Below are 20,086 nucleotides of genomic sequence, written 5' to 3'. Positions count from 1 at the left end.
GAGATATAATTTACATTCCATAATGTTCAGCCTTTTAAAGTGTACAGTTCAATAGTTTTTAATATACTCACATAGTTGTGCAGCCATCGCCACTATCTAATTTCAGAATATTTTCATCACCTGGCCGGACACAGTGGCTCATGCCTGTAATTGCAGCACTTTGGGAGGCCATGGTGTGCAGATCATTTGAGGTCAAGTGTTCCAGACCACCCTGGCCAACATGATAAAAACCCATCTCTACTATTAACAAAAAGTACAAAAATCAGCTGGGTATGGTGGCATGTCTGTAGTCCCAGCTACTTGGGAGGCTGAGATGGGAGAGTCGCTTGAACCCAGGAGGCAGAGGTTGCAGTGAGTCGAGGTCGCACCACTGCACTCCAGCCTGGGCAACAGGATGAGACTCCGTCTCAAAAAACAAAAAAGAATATTTTCATCACCCCAAAAAGAAAATCCATAGCCATTAGCAGTCATTTCCCATTCCCTCCTCCCCACAGTCCATGGCAACCATCAACCTACATTCTGACTATATGAAGTTGCCTGTTCTGGACATTTTATATTAATGGACTCATACAGTATGTGGCCTTTTACGTCTGTTTTTTTTTTCTTAGCATAATGTTTTCAAGGCTCATCACACTGTAGCATGTATCAGTATGGATCACCTATATAGCATGTATTATTTCTTTTTATGTCTATATAATAGTCCATTGCATGAACATACTACATTTTATTTATCCATTCATCAGTTGATAGATATTTGGGTTGTCTTCATGTTTTGGATATTATGTTCTTGCATCTTATTTTTCTTCTGGCTTCAGTGTCCTTCTCTCCGAAGAAAATTTTAGTAGCTCTTTCAATAAAATTCTTTGAATTACAAATTCTCTGTCACTCTGCAAATATCTTCATTTTTCCACTTGAGTATAGGAGTATAGCCTGACAATAATTTTACTGAGCACTTTGATGATATTATTCTATTGACTTCGGGCTCTTATTGTTGTTGAGAAGTAGGCTGTTAGTCTAATTTGTCATTTTTCTCAGAATGCTTTTAAGATTTTCTTTGTCACTTTTTTTTTTGCATATACAATTTCTGTATATGTGAATTATGTTTTGTTTGGGACTCATGCTTTCTCAGTTTGAGGATTCATGTCTTCATTATTTGTGTTAAGCTCTCCACCATTACCCTTTTAAATGTCATCTATCCTTTGTTCTCTCTCTCTTCTCCATATGGAATTCCTCTTACTCATACACGAGGTCTTTTCATTCTAACCCCTTCTTTCCTAAGATCTCTCCTATATTTTCCAACTCTTTATCTCTTTGTACTGAATTCTGGGTAACTTTCTTGGAACTATCTTCCAGTTTACCTTTCCTGACTTCTCTCTTCTGAATTGAGTCTTATGTATTTCTCTCAGGACATATACAGTAATGCAATTAATTTTTATAAGCCCATTTCTTCTCTAGACTATAAGCTCCTTGAAGGCAGAGCTGTGACTTACACATTGACTCATCTTTTAAACCCTAATGACTATTGTAGACCTAGCACAGAGACATTGTTTATTAAATATCATTTGAACTGAACTATCAGATCAAATATAAACTGTCTAGAAATAGGAAACTTTGATCTTTGGCACTAGAAGGATCACAGTGAGTAACTATTTTATAATAACCGAGGTTTGAATATGCCAAACATCCAGTTTCTGTAAGAGCAAAATTTGTCCCAGAATTCAGATTTCAACAATTAAGAGTGTAGTAAAAAGCTGCTTGCTGACTTTTAAAATCTAGTAGATTTGTATTATACTAAAAAAACAAGAAATATGTAGGTATAAAGCAGCTGTCAGAAATAGTTTCCTGATAATACTCTGTATATTCTTATTCTATATTTTTTTCTGAAATTTTGTCCAATTATTCAAGGTTGATTGCATGCTTATTAAATTTATTAAAACATTCCTGTGAATGGTAGTAACATCGTAAATCCTCATTAATTGATCTAATTATTGGGGAGGAAAGTTTCAAATTTGCAATGCTTTTAAAAGAAGGTGGTTTGATTACCTTTAGACATACAGTAACTTGAGGTAACCATTACTAAATATGGCTTCCAATTAGAGGCTCTGGTAAATGTGCTTCAATGATTAGAAACTCCTGCAATCAGAAGTATCATTTGCATACATTGAACAGGCCCTTAGAAACTTGCCATTACATTAGATTAAAAATGTCTAGTTTACATCATTACTTATCAGCACATCATATCTTTTTCCAACATTTTAGAATCTATGGAAGCTTAAATCTCTCTTTTGTTTTCTCTTTCCTTTGCTCCCCCTCACCTCCCTGACCTTTTACTGATCTGGAGACTAGTCAGGGAAGAGAACGGGGCCAGAGAAGGAAGGTGACTTGTGCAAAATCACACAGCTAGATAGCAGCCAAATTTTGAGCCCAAGACACCCAGGTCAAGTCTGAATCACTATTTATCTGTAGAATGCAATAGGTAACCTTCTGGCTAGTCAATGTCAATGCACCACAAGGTTTTAATTAGCAGAATTTGTTTCTGTTGCTCAATACAAATGAAATAAAGCAATGACAATTGTTGGGAGGAAAGATTGTTCTACATCTTAATAATGTAGTTACAAGTAGAAGCCAGAAACACAGGAAGATGCCCTTAATTAAGGTCTGCAGTGCTCACTGTTGTCACCACTGTAGCATAATTTCTGGCTTTTCCAGCATGTCTTGGCAAATAGATGGTGGCAGCTACAGCATACTACTTATATAGAATGAAGCTCAAAATAGCAGCACTGATAAGTATTAAGATATTTTAATTTTATTTGGAACAACAATTTTCTGTCCTTTTTTGTGCCAGAATGTTCTTTATACATTTCAAATTGACCTGTAGTATTGTGTTATTGACTTGTAATCCACTGCGGAGCAAGAGCAGTGATTTGTCCGTATGGAGATGGGACATGGCAATACAGGGGCGTGTGGAATTAGTCATCTGTCCCAGCTCTGGCTTTGAACTCAACCTGGCTCTGTCTTCAAAACACAAATTCAAAATAAGATCCCAATGGAAGCTAGTACATTGCACAAAAGTGCCATAGATTCTGAGCTCATTTTGAACACAGTAATGGTTGTATGCACCTCACAACTAGAATAATGCTATATCTTGTTCCTGGCAATAAAACATGCATGAACTGGAAATGATACAAACTGTGTCTTGTATCAGCAATAGTACAGGCTGAGTGATTTAGATCAACTAATCACTGCAGAAAGGACCATAAGAGCCTGCACACACCAGGGGACACATCTGAGACATGGGAGTTCAGCTCACACCATCTCACAGTAAACTCTTAGGAATGAGCTGGGGTTGTTTTGCATTTGTACCCAGTAGACAGGTAGGCACATGCTAAGTCTCCAGGACAGTTAGGACGGGCCAGGAAGACATCCATACTCCTAGAGATACATCTTTAAATATTTAGGGGTAAAGATTTATAGTATGTGCCGCTGACCTTCAAATAGTCCATTCTCTTTATATATGTATTGAGAGAGAGAAAAAAAAAACCCCAAATATTTCACAATGTAAACAATTGGTGAATCTCCAGGTGAGGGACATATGGTGTTTATTGTAATTCTTTATTTTTCTATAGGTTTAAAAATTTTCCGGCCGGGCGCGGAGGCTCACGCCTGTAATCCCAGCACTGTGGGAGGCCGAGGCGGGCGGATCACGAGGTCAAGAGATCGAGACCATCCTGGTCAACATGGTGAAACCCCGTCTCTACTAAAAATACAAAAAATTAGCTGGGCATGGTGGCGCGTGCCTGTAGTCCCAGTGACTCAGGAGGCTGAGGCAGGAGAATTGCCTGAACCCAGGAGGCGGAGGTTGCGGTGAGCCGAGATCGCGCCATTGCACTCCAGCCTGGGTAACAAGAGCGAAACTCCGTCTCAAAAAAAAAAAAATTTCCAAGCTAAAAAATTTTAAATACAACCTTCCTTTGCAGGCTCGGTGAAATTAAGGAAAGGAGGAATTTATTTAAAAATAGAGTTAAGAAGAGATAACAAGAGAAGAAATGAAAAGGAAGCTGGCAGAACCAAGAAAAGATGTTAAGGAGAAAAATAAAACCATTGTGCAACTGAAAACCACATGTAGGCACTGCTTGAGAAAAACACACTATGTAGAGGGAAAGGACATGAAATGAAAGTGATCAGAGAGAAAGAGGAGAGATGTAGGGAACAGACAACTTCAGCAAGCTCACGTCAGATGTTATCCATTCAGTCGTTCATCCGTTTAGTATTCATTCAGCAACTGCTAAATGTTAGGCCTGATGTTGGGAATCAAGAATGCAAAGTACCCCTAAGATGCTCAGAAGGAGAAGGATGGTTACCAGAGGCTGGGAAGGGTACTGGGGGAGGGAATGGTGAGGTGGGAATGCTTAATGGGTACAAAAAAGCAGAAAGAATTAGTAAGACCAACTATTTGATAGCACAACAGGGTGACTACAGCCAATAATAAATGTACATCTTAAAATAACTAAAAGAGTATAATTGGATTGTTTGTAACACAAAGGATAAATGCTCGAGGGGATGGGTACCCCATTCTCCATGATGTGATTATTATACATCGCATGCCTGTATCAAAACATCTAACGTCCCCCATAAATATACATACCTACTAGGCACCCACAAAGATGAAAAAAAAAATGTAAAAAGGGAATCTGAGAAGCAGAGAAAGCAACCACTAACAAGCAGAACACAGCCTGTTCAGTCTCCAATAGAGGTGTGCTCTGCTCTAGTAGAACCCCAGGGAACAGAGAAGACAGAGTACAAATCTGCCTTGTGGGTGGGGACTGTACTTGTTTGCTGTGACCGTTGTACCACATTACCACAAAACATTGTGGCTTAACATAACACAATCTCTTCTCTCACAGTTCTGGAGGCTGGAAGTCCAAAATCAACTTTGTTGGGCTGCAGTCAAGGAGTCAGGAGAGCCGAGCTTCCTCTGGAGGCTCCAGAGGAGAACCTGTGCCTTGCCTCGTGCAGCCTCGGTGGCTGCTGGCTTCCTTGGCTTGTGGCCGCATCACCCCAAGCTCTGCTTCTGTGATCACATAGCCTCTACTCATCTGCCTCAGATCTCCTTATGCTTCTCTCTTGTAAAGACACATGTGATGGCATTTAGGCCCCGCCGGGAGAGCCAGGATACTCTCCCCATCTCAAGATCCTTACTTGAATCACATCTGCAAAGTCCTCTTTTTGCCATGCAAGGTAACATTCGAAGGAGGCTTTGGGATCTAGATGCAGATGTCTTTTTTTTTGGGAGGGGGAGAGTCTTTGTTCGGCTTACCCCAGGGAGGGAGTTAGAGAAGCCTCTCAGGGTGATATCTCACCAGGTTAGTGCATTCCAGCAAAGAGCAGGGCAAGTGCAGGGCCCCGAGCTGCAGCAAACAAGGCACCCCGAAGGCCTGAAAGCAGAGGACTGGAGAGACAAACAGGAGACTTTTGTGCCATGGATCTGTAGGCGGTGCTAAGACACCAAGAACTCAAAGAACACAAAGACATAAACTAGACAAGGCTAAGTCCAGATCTGGCTTTTGGAAGACTCATTCTAGCTGCAGTGTGGAGGATGGAGTGGCAAGGAGACCAGAGAGCAGGAAGACCAAGCAGGACACAGATCTAGGAGTTCACGCAGGAAGTAGCAGCAATGAGGATAATTATAACAGGGCCCTAAAGAAATAATACTAGCCAGGCGTGGTGGCATGCACCTGTAGTCCTGGCTACTTGGGAGGCTGAGGTGGGAAGATCACTTCAGCCCAGGAGTTTGAGGCTGCAGTGAGCTATGATTGCACCGCTGCACTCTAGCCTGGGCAACAGAGCGAGACCGTCTCTAAAAACAAAAAAGAAAAGAAAAAAACAATATTCGTAGCAGCAAACATTGGAGACAACCTGAAATACGGGAATGCTTTTTAGATTACTGGGTGGGTTGTACTATTTTTACCACTAATCTCCTTCATTCTTGTAGATAATTGAGTTGTCTGCAATACTAACGCAAACCGAGTTAAAACTATAATCCCATATGTGAAAAAGAAGAAAGAAATTTTCAGTCAGGAACAGATTTTTAATTCGTTATCTTGGTAATTGCATGCTATTGGGTTATCGTGTTCCAATGCTGAGAAAGTCTACAACACCAAGGCCAAATCGGGCTATTGAAAAGCCAACATATAAGCTCAGAGTTACATAACACAGTATATTGTTGCTATTCTACAAGCTGTTCCATGCCAATTTTTAATCAACCTTAAAGCCTAGGCAGAAAACCCCAACATATTGCCTTCCCATGCAATTAAGAACTATTACATTTGTCTTTTACTAGGGAACACATTTATTTATATCACTGTACATGCTTTATTTTTAAAAACAAAATTTCATTAAAAATAAGCCTAAGTTTTACTAAAAAGCCACCAGGACTTTTCATTTCTGAGAAATTTAAGTCTCAGCAGAACAAATTTATGGAAAAAGCAATACATTTAATAACACGCCCTTTGAGAGCTTTTAACACTTTGGTAAATGGAGAACAACAATAGTCAAGAAAAGGTGAGATTCCAGTTAGGGAAGTCTTAAACTTGGTTCTAGTACAAAACAGCTTAATCCTGTATAATACTGGGGAGGAAATTTTTGAAACAAAGACAGACATGCTGAACACAAAGAATGCTATTGTCTGTGTCCAGGTCAATATAGGGCCTTACAACTTTCATATTTTACAAGCACATGTTTCTTATAATAGTTCTAACAACCCATAATCCTTTGTTTCCAAAGAGGCAGGATTGCAGGCCACCTTTTTCAGGCCCAGCCCAGGTTTGGAACAAGGCTTCCTCTGCAAAAGCTGGATGCTGTGAGCTCTGTCAGCTGCAACAGTCTACCCCACACCTGCCTGGGGTTCCGGAGTGCATGCTCTATTTGGGAGCAATGCCTGCCCTGAACTCCAACAGTACTTTGCCAGCAGCTTTCCCCAAAGACTAAACTCCACAGCCTATATCAGGCATCAGCCATTGGGTGAGTTTCTGTCTTGATATGGGGAGAGACTGTGATGACGCTGCCACTCACTGACTGATCTCTGACAGAGACTCCTGAGGCCCTTGCCACCCACCAGATTAGACCTTTCTGAAATCAAGGCAAGAATCAAGTTCAAGTTTGCTATACCCCTTAGACATTGTGACTTGGGCTCTTCAAACCTCTCAGGGGCCAATCCTCACAGCCAGTCTAATGTCCCCATGCTCAAGCCCCCTATTCCTGGCAAAAGCCTCACATCCCACTAGCATAGCAGTCAGGTCCCAACACACCTCATGATCAATGCTCATATGACACCCACAGGATTCCCCGATCGCAGTTGTTATTTGTGTCGAATCTCGCTCACAAAGAACTGCCCATGCTACCGCTGTAACTCCAGCAGTCATATTCAAATGCATATCACAATGTTTCCTCTTCTGCTTTGGCTCTCTTATTTACAATCACAAAACAGTACCATGTTGGTTCTGGAAGTTTAATGTAAATAACTCATCAGGTTATATAAGGAGAGTAACTTCTAACTACTCTTTCAAATATTTTTCAAGTATCTTTTTCTTTTTTGTTTTTTGTTTTTTTTGAGAAAGAGTCTCACTCTGTTGCGAGGTTGGAGTGTAGTGGCACGACCTCAGCTCACTGCAACTTCCGTCTCCCAGGTTCAAGAGATTCTCCTGCGTCAGCCTCCCAAGTTGCTGGGACTACAGGCATGCACCACCACACTCAGATAATTTTTGTATTTTTAGTAGGGATGGGGTTTCACCATGTTGGTCAGGATGGTCTCGATCTCTTGACCTCATAATCCACCCGCCTTGGCTTCCCAAAGTGCTAGGATTACAGGCTTGAGCCACCACGCCCAGCCTTTTCAAATATTTCTAAGGCATTTTCTCTCTCTCTCTCTCTCTCTCTCTCACACACACACACACACACACACACACACACGATGTATATCACAAAAAATACAGCTACTTTTTGAGGTCATAGTGCATGTTTTCTGACTTCTTCATTAACACTGCCTTATAGAGAAGGATTCTCTGCTTATGGTTTTTCTTGAATGGAATGTTGGTTGCATTTTTGGTCCTCATTGATTCACTGACCCAGCCTAATGTGGGCTATGATGAGGGAACACAGTGCAGACACCCCCCAAACAGGCCTGGAACAATCAGAGCCCTGAAAGTCCAGAGGCTGAAGAGGAAATAAAGACCCCCAGAATTCACAGGATTTACTTCAAACTTGAATGAGATATTCACAAAGCTAACATGACCCCTAGGACTCTACAGCATTGTATTTGTACACCATAATCTCAGTCACCTAAGTAAACTAAACTTGTAGGAGATTCCTACCTGCTAAAGAGGCGTTTGTTCATAAGAACTTGCCAAGCAAATAGAAGCAAGCTAGAGACCCAGCAGAGGACACTGCCTTTGCCATTTATTTCCTATAATTTTTCTATCAACAGGAATGAATAGAGGCCTTTCTAGAATTCCTTGGGTGTAGGGGGAGATACATTTAGAACTTGGAAATAGTCACTGCTTAGGGATGATGCTTTTGAAAATGTTTCAGGAATTAAACCTATAATCTAAGCTTCTAAGGAGATTATTGTTCAGGTCCCATCAACAATGACATGGCAGAGTGAGTTATTCTAGGGAGCTTCTTATGTGAGCCAGAATACAGAAATGAAATGTCCTCTGTGAGCTGGGAATGGTGTTAGCCCAAGGGTGTCCCATGAAGACAAAAATCCATAGGGGGAGGACTTGAGTCTACCTGCGGGGCATTGCTGTTGGGGCCCTTTTCTCTTGGTTACAAGAGTCCTATTTCAGGTGGGTGTCCAGTCCTTCCCAAGGATGCCCATGTGCTTTGGGAACACTAAGCCCAGTAACTCCAGCCTTGGTGACTGGTATGAGACAGGACATGGGCTTAACCTCATCCAATCAGACTAAAGCCCATGTTTTTTCATTAGTGGTTGAGAAAGTCAAGCTCCTTCTTCCAGGGAGTGAAAGGAAGTATGTAGCCTAGAGGGACGAGCCTGCTACAAGTGGAACCAACAGCCCTGAAGAACAAAAGTTGAAAACGACAGTGAGAAACTGAGCATCCAAATAGATTACTTTCTTTTCTTATTTAAGTCAGCTAAAGTTAGGTTTGTTTTTTTTTTTGTAACTTCCAACCTAAAGCCTCTTAACTTACAAAGCATTCATGGTAGGGAGGCCAAGTTCAAAGACCAGAAGAGAGACTGACTCCTCTTGCAAGCCAAAGAAATCAGCCCAATGGTCCAAGTTCCTAGAGGAGGAAACAATTTGAGAGCTGTAAAGAAGGTGAAGCGGGGTTGGGTGATGAAATGGTTTAAACGTGTCCCCCAAAGTTTACGTGTTGGAAACTTAACCCCCAATGCAACAGTATTGAAGGGTGTGACCTTTATGAGGTGATTAGGTCATGAGGGCTCTGCCTTCATGATCGCATTAATGTCTTTGTTTCTGGGGTAGGTTTCTTATAAAAGAAGTTTGGCCTTCTCTTGCTTTCTTTTGCACATTCCTTCACCATGTGATGCCTTCCCTCATGCTATGACACAGCAAAAAGGCCCTCACCAGATGCAGCCTCTAGACCTTTGACTTCTCAGGTCCAGAACCATGAGCCAAATAAACTTCTATTGTTTATAAATTACCCAGTCTGTGGTATACTGTTACAACAGCACCAAAAAGACTAAGGTGATTTAGGGAACCAGTGCTGAGGCCACAGGCAAGCATCCAGACATTCATTTTATGCAGACCTGGTATGACCTGCCAAGCTCAGGGTGTGTCTCTGAAGAAGTCATGTTGGGGCAAACACAATCTTCAGTGAGGCATGGAGCTCATAACTAAATATATATCAGCCTATATTTACCTTAGGGCTCAGTCAGCACCTCCTGATATGTGCCAAAGATGGCAAGATACCATGTTGAGACCAGGCACAGTGGCTCACACCTGTAATCCCAGCACTTTGAGAGGCTGAGGTGGGCAAATCACCTGAGGTCAGGAGTTTGAGACCAGCCTGGCCAACATGGTGAAACCCCATCTCTACTAAAAATACAAAAATTAGCTGGGTGTGATGGCACACGCCTGTAGACCCAGCTACTTAGGAGGCTGAGGTGTGAGAATCACTTGAACCTAGGAGACAGAGGTTGCAGTAAGCTGAGATCATACAACTGCACCCCAGCCTGTGTGACAGAGTAAGACTCTGTCTCAAAAACCAAAACCAAAACCAAAACCAAAACCAAAACAAAACAAAAAAACATGTTGAGAGTGACCAAGGGCTGGGAAAGTGAAGTAGAGTGCTATCTGCCAGGCTTCGTGCAGTTAGGACACTTTGGTTCGCCACGACAGACTGGGTGAAGAGATTTGACTTTTTGTAAAATGTAAGTCTATTGGAACATGGGATGGGGAAGGGGGCAGTGAACTGAAGGTATAAATGGAATAGAATACTGGTCTTTCAGGAAAAAATAAGCTAAAATAAATGGCCCAAAGTCTTATGTTAACACTAAATGAGCTTTCCTAGGTTGGGGTGGTGGTCCTGTTGGTTGAACTACAGTCGGGGTCTATGAAATATGATGACACTACTGCCACCAAACACCTCTATCAGCTGTTCCCAATGCTACATATCCCACATTTCCAACCTGGAAGTCTGGAAAGTGGCTGAGGACATGGGAAGAATCTCTGCCTTAGTACTTCGAGATATCAAGTGCTTCAAATAGAAAATGACTCTCATTAGGAAGTGTTCTGAAATGTGACTGAAAGGGAGGCAAACATCAAAGAAAGTGAGGAAGGCACCAAATGCAGAGAAATAGTGGCTGTGGTTTAAAGAAAGCAAAGCTACATCAAATAACTGACATGATTTTTCTTATTTCCATTTGCAATGAGCTAAGTCCAAAAATTACTGATCATTAGATATATATTTTTATGATATTTCCTATAATATAGGTTGATTGCAATGTAATAATAACTAGCGTTTATTGGGTACTTGCTATGTGTCTGGCATTTTGCTAACTATTTGATGTGCATTATCTTATTTTGTGCCTATAATAACTCTATAAGGTACATATGTATTATTATTATTTCCATTTATATAGAGAAAGCCAAGAAATAGAAAAATTGAGAAACCTGGCAACACATCTAGTAAAGAGGCTGAGCTTTTAAAATAGCACAATATGGGAACAAAAAGAATAGCTTTGGGGAATGTCAGCTTTTCCAGGGTAAATTCTCAAATGTCAGTGTGAACCATCATCGACATTGGAAAAAGAAATTGTTTAAATAATTCTCATAAGCTAACAAAATGAATATGACATATCATTTCCCATGCTACCTAGGTGAAGCATGCAAGTTGAATAGTCATAGCAATGCTAGTAATACTTTTTAAGGTTTTAAAAATTAGACAACTGGGAAGATAATTATTTTGATGAATAAATTACCACAACAAATTATCATTAGGAAAATATCCAGATCAAGAATAGAAATTGGGTTCCCACCCAAGCCCTCCTTTTTCCTCCTTCCATCACAACCTCTCCCTTCCCCAGAGGAATCACTGGCCTGACTTTGTGGCAATCACATTTTTGCCTTTTATTATAGCTTTATCACCCAAGTGTGTACCCCTAAACATTATAGGAAATGGTGTCTTTTTCTGCTGTCTCTTTTAGGTTTATTTTAATCTACAGGTCATCCATCCATCCAGCCAATTCCCCCTTTTTTCCTCATAAAAATGATTTTTTAAGAAACCAGGTCATGTATGCTGTAAACTGGCAAAGTTTCCCATAGCCTGGATTCAGCTGATTGCATCAATGTGAATATTATAACTATGTAGTATGACTCAAGCCTTAAGGAGGATATCAGGTAGATTTAAATGCAAATATCTGGTCTGCCACATATGCAAGTATATTAAAACTCAGTTCCTCTAAAAAGGGCCAGGGGACTTATTTATTGATTTACAAAAGTTTTGAACAGTTGCTTTGAGGTAATCTGTTTCCTGTTTCTTCCTCCCTCTTCCTTGTTGTTGTTGTTTTCTTTTTTTTGGAGACAGCATCATGTGCTATGTTGCCCAGGCAGGTCTTGAACTCCTGGGCTCAAGAGATCCTCCTGTCTCAGCCTCCTGAGTAGCTGGGACTATAGGCACGAGCTATCATGTCTGGCTTTTTTCTGCCTTGTACATACATCTCCTAGAAAATCTGATAAAGGAAAAATGTCACATTGGATTCATAAGGAAGGGAACAACATCAAGTATAAATAAAACAAAATAGAAAAAGACTTTTTCTAAGGAAGGAAATAGAAAGGACCAGAAAGCAACCTCTACTCAGCCCTTTGATTATTTGGAAGTTTTGCTCTGTTCTTTCTTTAAAAGATAGTCATATGCAGCTACCAGCAGAAAAGAGACTGTAGCAAAGCAAAATTAATGAAAGGGCTATATAAAACTCAGCACGATCTTTCTCAAGTACAGCAAGAGAAGCGTTATTCATTTTCCCCTCGCGTGGACTCTTACCACATTGTTTTCAAGCCTTAGTTTCTAGCAATGGCCTTCAGGCATGGAAAAAAAATAGCTTTGCAGTTAAACCCACTTGCTGTAAGATCTCGGGGCAAGTTATTTAACACACGTTTCCTTACATGAGCAGTGAGGATAATACATACCTTACGCGGTTGAGGGGGCTCAAATGAGATAACAGCTATAAAGTGTCCCATAGTAAATGCATAACAAATGTCAGTCTCTTCGCTGTCCTCCTCCCTGCCAAGTTGTATCAATTTTCCCTTAAATATGTTGACTTTAAAATCTGAGGCATTGAAAATCTAGAGTTCAAGGAAAGGGCATAAAGAAATCCTGAAGTTTTATCTCACCCTATGCAGAATCAGCCTTTCTGACCATGTCCTTGTGAATTAGACATTTAACAATAAGAACCAACAACAAATCCTCCTCAATTAGTTCCCACATTTTCCCTCTTCTGTCCGTTCCCTCCACAACCTTGCTGGTTTGGCCCTTATTTATCCAACTGCATAGCATGAGGGAGGCTGGAGATCTTTTGGTCCAACTCTAATTTTACAAATAAGGAAACTGACATCCAGAGAACTTAAGTGACTTGCCCAAGTATGCTAGTTAACAGCACAGGTGACAGCCTCTAGCACAAATTAAATGCTTATGTTTTGAAACTTCACAGGGACCCCATAAGCATGTATGACTATTATGTATCCCTAAACATTAAAAAAATTTTAAAAAATGCATATGGGGGTCAGTAGGTAAAAGAAAAGAGAACCAAGAGAGCCACAGCAGGGAGCACAGCTTGCTTTAAACATGAGCTCCAGCTCAGTGATCACATGGGGAAAGGCCCAGCGTTGCTAGAACTCCTAATATTTAAAGAGATTATGGAAACTCGAAGTTTTATATTGAATCTTCTCATTTTTAAATGTTGGCAATATACTGAACACTTTTAAGCCTCTCTGGTGGTCAAACAAGACATATCTATAGGCTGGATTTAGTCCACAGCTGGCCAGTTTCAAAGCTCCGAATCCTGCTAGCCTTAATTTAAATTTCTTTTATTTCGTTTCCTTTGATTCCTGCACTCCTGCTCAAAAAAATCTTCCATGGCTCCCCACTGTCTACAAGATAAAGTCCGAACATTGTCACCAGTCCTTCAAGGCAACCCATGACTATATTCAAGACCCCAAACCATATTTCCACCTTATAGTCAGTCTCCATCTTCCACCGCGACCAGAATGATGGCTGAATTGTACTCTAGGAAGGAAAATATTCAGAAAGGCACCCGTCCAGGCCATGAGGGCTGCTCCCGGGTCCCTGAGCTTTTTCCTTTCCTGTAGCACCCTACGCTGTGCGTGCCTATCAGTGAAACCCTGTCTATCCTTAACTGTCCAGTTCAAATACCACCTCTCCACAAAACATCCCTGATGGCCCAAGCAAATACCCGCTTGCTCTGAATTTCCATAGGACTTGGTATCACTCACATGACACTTACAACATACTGCCTTGTTTTGGCATTGCCTACATAGCTCGTTTTCCCAAACACCTAATAATATTCATGGAAGGAAGAGTTTGGGTCTTGCACTATATTGAATATCCCCACAGTGCTTTGTACATAGCATGGAGCTCAATAAACATCTTGGGAACATTATCCTTCTCTACTGAAAACTTGTGGATCAAACATAAAGTACCCTTTCTTTACCAGGCAGAACTCCATCACTTCTAGACTTTTGTATTCCAGGCTTTTCACCAAGCATGCAGCATCTGAGTGGTGCAAGGGCAAAGACCTCACCTCCCTGCTCCTAAGACATCGTCCCCACTGAACTACTACTTTTGAGTTGCTTTGAGATTTCTTCCTACAGAAGCACTCACACCTTTGCCTTAGACAGCATTGATTCTAAATGGCCACTGTTAAACATTCATATATTACATGAAAGCATTCCAGGAAAGTTTGTCTTTTTCTACTTAGTAAGGTTACTTGATCAGATTTGATGATAATCACTTTGAAAGGGACAGAGAACTAGGCTATCAGCCAGTGCTGTGCAAATATTTTAGTTGTGATAAAACCAATGGAAGCAAGCAATAAGCATCATTAAGCTGTGGCTAGCTAGCAGCTAACATTAATTTTGATTGTGAGAGTGACATATTTATATCTCACACTGTGTTTTTCTGGAGCCACACCCATTTTAAGCCATTTCTATTCAGTGTCAAAAAAGACAAGAAAAATTTGACTCAATTAACACTAGAAGCACTCAATAAAATGCTTCTCAAGTGAAATTTTAAAAAATTAACTTTTGCTTTTGCTTAACACAAATGCATTACCGAAAAGACAAAATACCACCGTCTTATAAGAGTGCCTAAATTTACACAATAATGGGAAAACTTGATACAGTCTTGTTTCAAACCAGCAATGTTTAGATGTCAGCTCAGTAATTTCAATTAGCACATTCTGGATACATCCTCTCTAACCTGTACAAATACACACTGTCAAAGGCAAATTAAGCCTTGCAAACAATATTTACTTGCCTTCCATTTATGTCACATGATAATCTGTGTTTGGATATCAGAGAGCCAAGACAATCAAGAATTCCAGGAAATGTCAAAGAAAACTAATGACTACAGAGGTTTCCACTGTGAAAACAATGTTGTCCTGTTTTGGGATGATCACATCTACTAACCCTCTCATTTTTTTCTACCAAGAGGGGATAGGTAAGTCATTCTTAAACTTGTATTGGGAATGCTTCTAATATAAGAATAATATAATACACTCAAAGAAGTTCCCATAAAAATGATGCTTTTCTTTGTAATTCCTATGGGTAGGAGAAAGGAGAAATGGGGATAGGTTACAAACACTGATCAAGAGGCCCTGGGTCCCCTCATTTTTCTTTTTCCTATTTTTATATTTTTTATGATGAAATAGACTTAAAGCAATACTCTCGCCTCTTGAAAACTAATAAAGTGGACGTGCTTATTTATCTTATTTATTCTTTATACAAATATATTGTCTTCTGCATTCAGAAATTAACATTTAAAACACTCTCCAAGCATAAAAGGAGTCTAGATCTTTGATAATTGGTTAACGTCTCCGATTTAGAACAACAGCAATAAATATTTTCTGATTATATTGTTGCAAAAATAAAAGTATCCGTGGTTTTGTTAAAGAACAAGAACAAAACACATGTAATAAAAACAAGAGGAAGCCTGGAATCCACCGTGATAAAACTCAGTTGCAATATGAATGCTGCTAGAGGAAGGGCTGGCCAGAGCTTTCCCTCATCTTAAACCAAGCTAGAAATAAATGGGCGGCTCCAAGTCCCTTTGATTTTGTTAAATGTATATTTCTAGCGTAAACTGGCATTGTTTAGGTTAACAATGTTTTCCCAAAGGGCAGTGGGAAAGAATGAGAGTCCTGCAAATGCAACCTGAGAAAATGTGTTCCTCGCACGGAAATGGAAGAGCTGTGCTGAGACACCAGGGACACACGCAGGCATCTGAGCGAGGTGGCATTAGGTTGCCCTTAATGAGTTTTCTGCTTCTGACGACGGGCTGTCACTTAAAAAAAAAACTGTAAAAGGATCCTGGGGTGAAAATGAATGGAGAATCGCCCCCACATTCCTAGATTCCTTCCGGGAGAAGAGGGCGGACGCAGGCTGGGGAGGCGGGATCGGGATCTGGAGGCCCAGGAACGGGTGGCTGAGGTCAAGGCCGAGGACCTGGCGCACACTCCCAGGGCCGGGAGAGGAAGACTGGGACCCCCGCGCTCCCAGATAAAGGGGACTTAGGTCAATGCAGGAGACATCGCATGTCAGCTCCTCCCCCACGGAGAGCCCGGGTGTCTTCCTGAGAGTTGGCAGGAAAGCGGCCGAGGCGCAGAGGCTCCCGGAGCCGCACCGGGCTGCGGGGCTGCGGGGCTGCCCTTACCTGGTTCCTGTCGTACCAGGCGCCCGACAGGGAGCCGTTGCCGGGGCCCGGCGCCCCGTACGTGAAGTTCAGCGACAGCTCGTCCAGGGCTGCCGAGGCGGCGTCCCTGGGGCCCGCGGGAGCCAACGCTGCCATGAGGTCTCGTTCCCGGCGCTCGGGCTCCGGCTCGGGCTGCGGCCGCCTCCCCTCCAGGCTGCACCGCCCGGACGCTGCGCCCGGGCCGCGCCGCAGCCACTTCCTGCTCGGTGGCCGGGTGAGGCGGGCGCGCCGAGGCCACCTGGCTCCCGCCCCCGCGCGGCCGCAGGTGCTTGCAGCCGGGCCCGGCGCGGCCTCCTCTCCTCCTCCAGCGCGGTGTCAGCGGGGATCCCAGAGGTCTTCGGCCTCCCAGAGGCGCCCGGATCGCGTAGCACCCTCCTCCCGCCGGGCCTGTGTCTGCACCTTCCGGGCCGCACTGTCCAGGGGGCAATCCCCACGGCAGTCTGCAACGGGTGCCCGCGCCTGTCGGGGCCAGAATCACATCACTGATGTAAACATGTGTCCAAGTCAATGGAAGAGAAAGGAGACACTGACTAACCTACCATCTCCCATCTCTACGTGGCAATTCCAGCTCTCTATCACATATGTAGTGTTTCTCAGGGATACTTTAAAAATTGATTGCATACGAAAAAGTCATGTTCCCCCAAACAGTGTCAGCAATAGGAGAATCAAGATGCGAGCAATTATATTTCAGCGCCAGTGCTTGATAGATCCTTAATAAATATCCTTGAAGAGGAAGGAATCCCCCGTGGTAGCTGGAGGACCCCAATGTGTGATGACTGGATTGGGTTTTCTTCAGATGGGACCCAGCAGAATTCCTGAGAAATTGCCAGCTACTGGATATATGTGCATTTAGGATGAGAGATAAATATTGTTATTAATCTTAAGAACTCTAACCAGATGTTCTGGTTTTACCTGTATTCAAATTCTAATGTATGACCACAAATGATCTGTAAGGTATTTCTCACTTTAAGAAGATGAGGTTTCTGTACTGTTGCCTGAAGCCTGATACTTGCCTTCTTTTGTTTACACAATGTTGAGGTTTTTCTTAGATAATCTGCTTTGACTTCCATGACTTCATGAAAGAGGGACCTTCAAGAAAAGAGAAATACTGCCTAGAAGGGAACAGGGAGAGTTTACAGTGTTTCTTAGGGGAAATGTGCAAATGAGAGAAGAAAATGAGAAAAAGTCATTTCTGATACAGAAAAAACAAGACATGTCTCAGAAATTGTGTAGTTTCTGGCTTAAGCCCTCAAGATGTTCAGTGAACAGCTAACAATTGTAGTTAATTATTCCCAATTTTAAGAGGCTGATTTACTTCAAATAAATATCTGAAGGAAAAAGGTCTCTATTTGTTATATTGCATTTTATTTTATTTTTTGAGACAGAGTCTCGCTTTGTTACCCAGGCTGGAGTGCAGTGGTGTGATCTTGGCTCACTGCAGCCTCATATTCTTGGGTCCAAGCAATCCTCCTATCTCAGCCTCCTGAGTAGTTGGGACTACAGGTGCATACCACCATGCCCCAGCTATTTTTTTTTTTTTTTTTTTTTGAGATAGAGTCTTGCTCTGTTGCCCAGGCTGGAGTGCAGTGGCACAATCTCAGCTCATAGCAACTTGCGCCTCCTGGGTTCAAGCGATTCTCCTGCCTCAGCCGCCTGAGTAGCTGGGACTACACATGCACACCACCATTCCCAGCTAATTTTTGTATTTTTGGTAGAGGCAGAGTTTCATCATGTTGACCAGGCTGGTCTCAAGCTCCTGACCTCCAGAAATCCTCCTGTCTTGGCATCCTAAAGTGCTAGGATTATAGGTGTGAGCCACCACACCCAGCCCCAGCTAATATTTTTCTATTTTTTGTAGGACAGGGTCTTGCTCTTTTTCCTAGGCTAGTCCAGAACTTCTGGCCTCAAACAGTTGTCCCACCTCAGCCTTCCAAAGTGGTGGGATTATAGGTGTGAGCCTCCATGCCTGGACTGATAAGTTTTCTGTAACATCATATTAATTGATATTGATGACTTTATTAATGTTTCTTTCTCTTCACTTACTTTAGGGTGCAAGTAACAATATCCAAATAGAAGTGGCTTAAATAATAAGTATCTGCTCTCTCCAGAGGAATGCATCTCTGTGTGGCTTTATTATGTCATCACTTCCATCTTTCTGCTTTACCATCCCTGAGGTACTGGCCTTGTCCATTTAGGGAGGAAAGCCTTTTCCAGAATCCCCCCCTGCCCTGCCCCCATCCTTTCATCTCAAATCCCATTGGTTGGGACTGGGTCACATGCCCATGTTCCACCAGCAAGGGAGGCTGGGAAAGTGATTCTTGTGTATTTCCAACCTGGAGAGTGAGAGGTGAGCTCTACCAACCGGGATGAGCGGGAATGCCATGGGGCGTGGGGGAGGGGAAGCAGCCAAGCCTGGTACAACCTCTCTTTAGTATTTTTCTATCAGCCAGATTGTAAGTAGTTGTACAGTTGCTAAAAAGCAAAATACTAAATAGATTGTGTTACTTTATGGTTTAAAATGCCTCAGACTCCCCATTGCCACAATAAAGTCCACACTTTTAAAACCTGGCCCACGGGATCCTTGTGATCTGGCTCCCATACTCTAGTGAGCCAAAGCAGCAAACCTAAGGAGGCATGTTTGCTAATTTCTGCGTGAACCCTTGATTCTGTGGTGAAGTAGCTCTCCGTAGGGAAATGCTGAAGATGAGACAGAACAAAGCACACAGCCCCCCACATCTCTTGCTGCAGTCACTGTGTTTCTTAAATGATAAATGACCCTAGTCCTTACCTTTAATTGCATATAAGATAACATCTAAGGGGGTTAATGATGATATGTCTACAATCTATACAGATGTGTCTCTTACACCTAAACCTTGATGTGATTCTGCTTTAATGTAACTTAGGAGCAAGTTGGGTGTGATTTTGCACATACTGAATCTTCACCACCTGCATGTGGACTGTGACTGAAATGTTGCTTTGGAGCAGTTTAACTGCTCCTGGGCCATAGGCCTCAGTCTTGCTCTGTCACCCAGGCTGGAATGCAGTGCCATGGTCATGGCACTGCAGCCTGGATCTCCTGGGCTGAAGTGATCCAAATGTCAGTCTACGGAGTAGCTGGAACCACAGGTACACATCACTCCGCCTGGCTAATTTTTAAGTTTTTTATAGAGATGAGGTCTGCTGTGTTGCCCAGGCTGGTCTCCAATTTCTGGGCTCAAGCATTTTTCCTGCCTCGGTCTCCCAAAGTGCTGGGATTACAAGCAGGAGTCACCATGCCCCACCAGGGACCTCAGGGAAGGCCATTGATCTTCAGGCTTCTCAGAGCCCATAGACAACTCTGTTATCCAGAGCATGTCCTCATTTATATGCAGAGTTACCTAAGTTATTTTAGAATCTCCTCATTGTGACCTAAGAAGGGAAAGAGAAACAAACCACATTTCTTTTGTCTTTGGCACATGACATCTTTAATTTTTTTCTCCTTTCTTTCTTGTTCTTATTTTCCTGTCTTCTCGCTCTTTATCTTGAGAGTTTCCTTCACAGACTCAGCAACAATTTTAGTTTCCCTAGAGAGCTCTTTCTTTTTCTTTCTTTCTTTCCTTCCTTCCTTTCTCTTTCTTTC

General features: G+C 42.2%; 1 protein-coding gene across 3 annotated transcripts in view; it reads right to left on the bottom strand.

Moving 5' to 3' along the window:
- The window catches only part of NIPAL2 (NIPA like domain containing 2), a 100,512-nt gene extending 83,688 nt beyond the window's left edge, over window positions 1–16,824 (bottom strand). The window contains exon 1 of one of the 3 annotated variants that reach the window (XM_032248275.1): window positions 16,429–16,824. In XM_032248275.1, coding sequence (XP_032104166.1) covers window positions 16,429–16,563 — 135 coding nt within the window. In that variant the 5' untranslated portion in view covers window positions 16,564–16,824. The remainder of the gene's footprint in view (window positions 1–16,428) is intronic. The other 2 variants (XM_032248268.1, XM_032248294.1) reach the window with 2 other exon arrangements.
- Between the last annotated feature and the right edge of the window lie 3,262 nt (window positions 16,825–20,086).

The sequence above is a fragment of the Sapajus apella genome, unplaced genomic scaffold, assembly GCF_009761245.1.
Source record: "Sapajus apella isolate SASKATOON/1434 unplaced genomic scaffold, GSC_monkey_1.0 scaffold3, whole genome shotgun sequence".
Lineage (NCBI taxonomy): Eukaryota > Metazoa > Chordata > Mammalia > Primates > Cebidae > Sapajus > Sapajus apella.
This window is presented reverse-complemented; position numbering and strand designations above follow the sequence as displayed.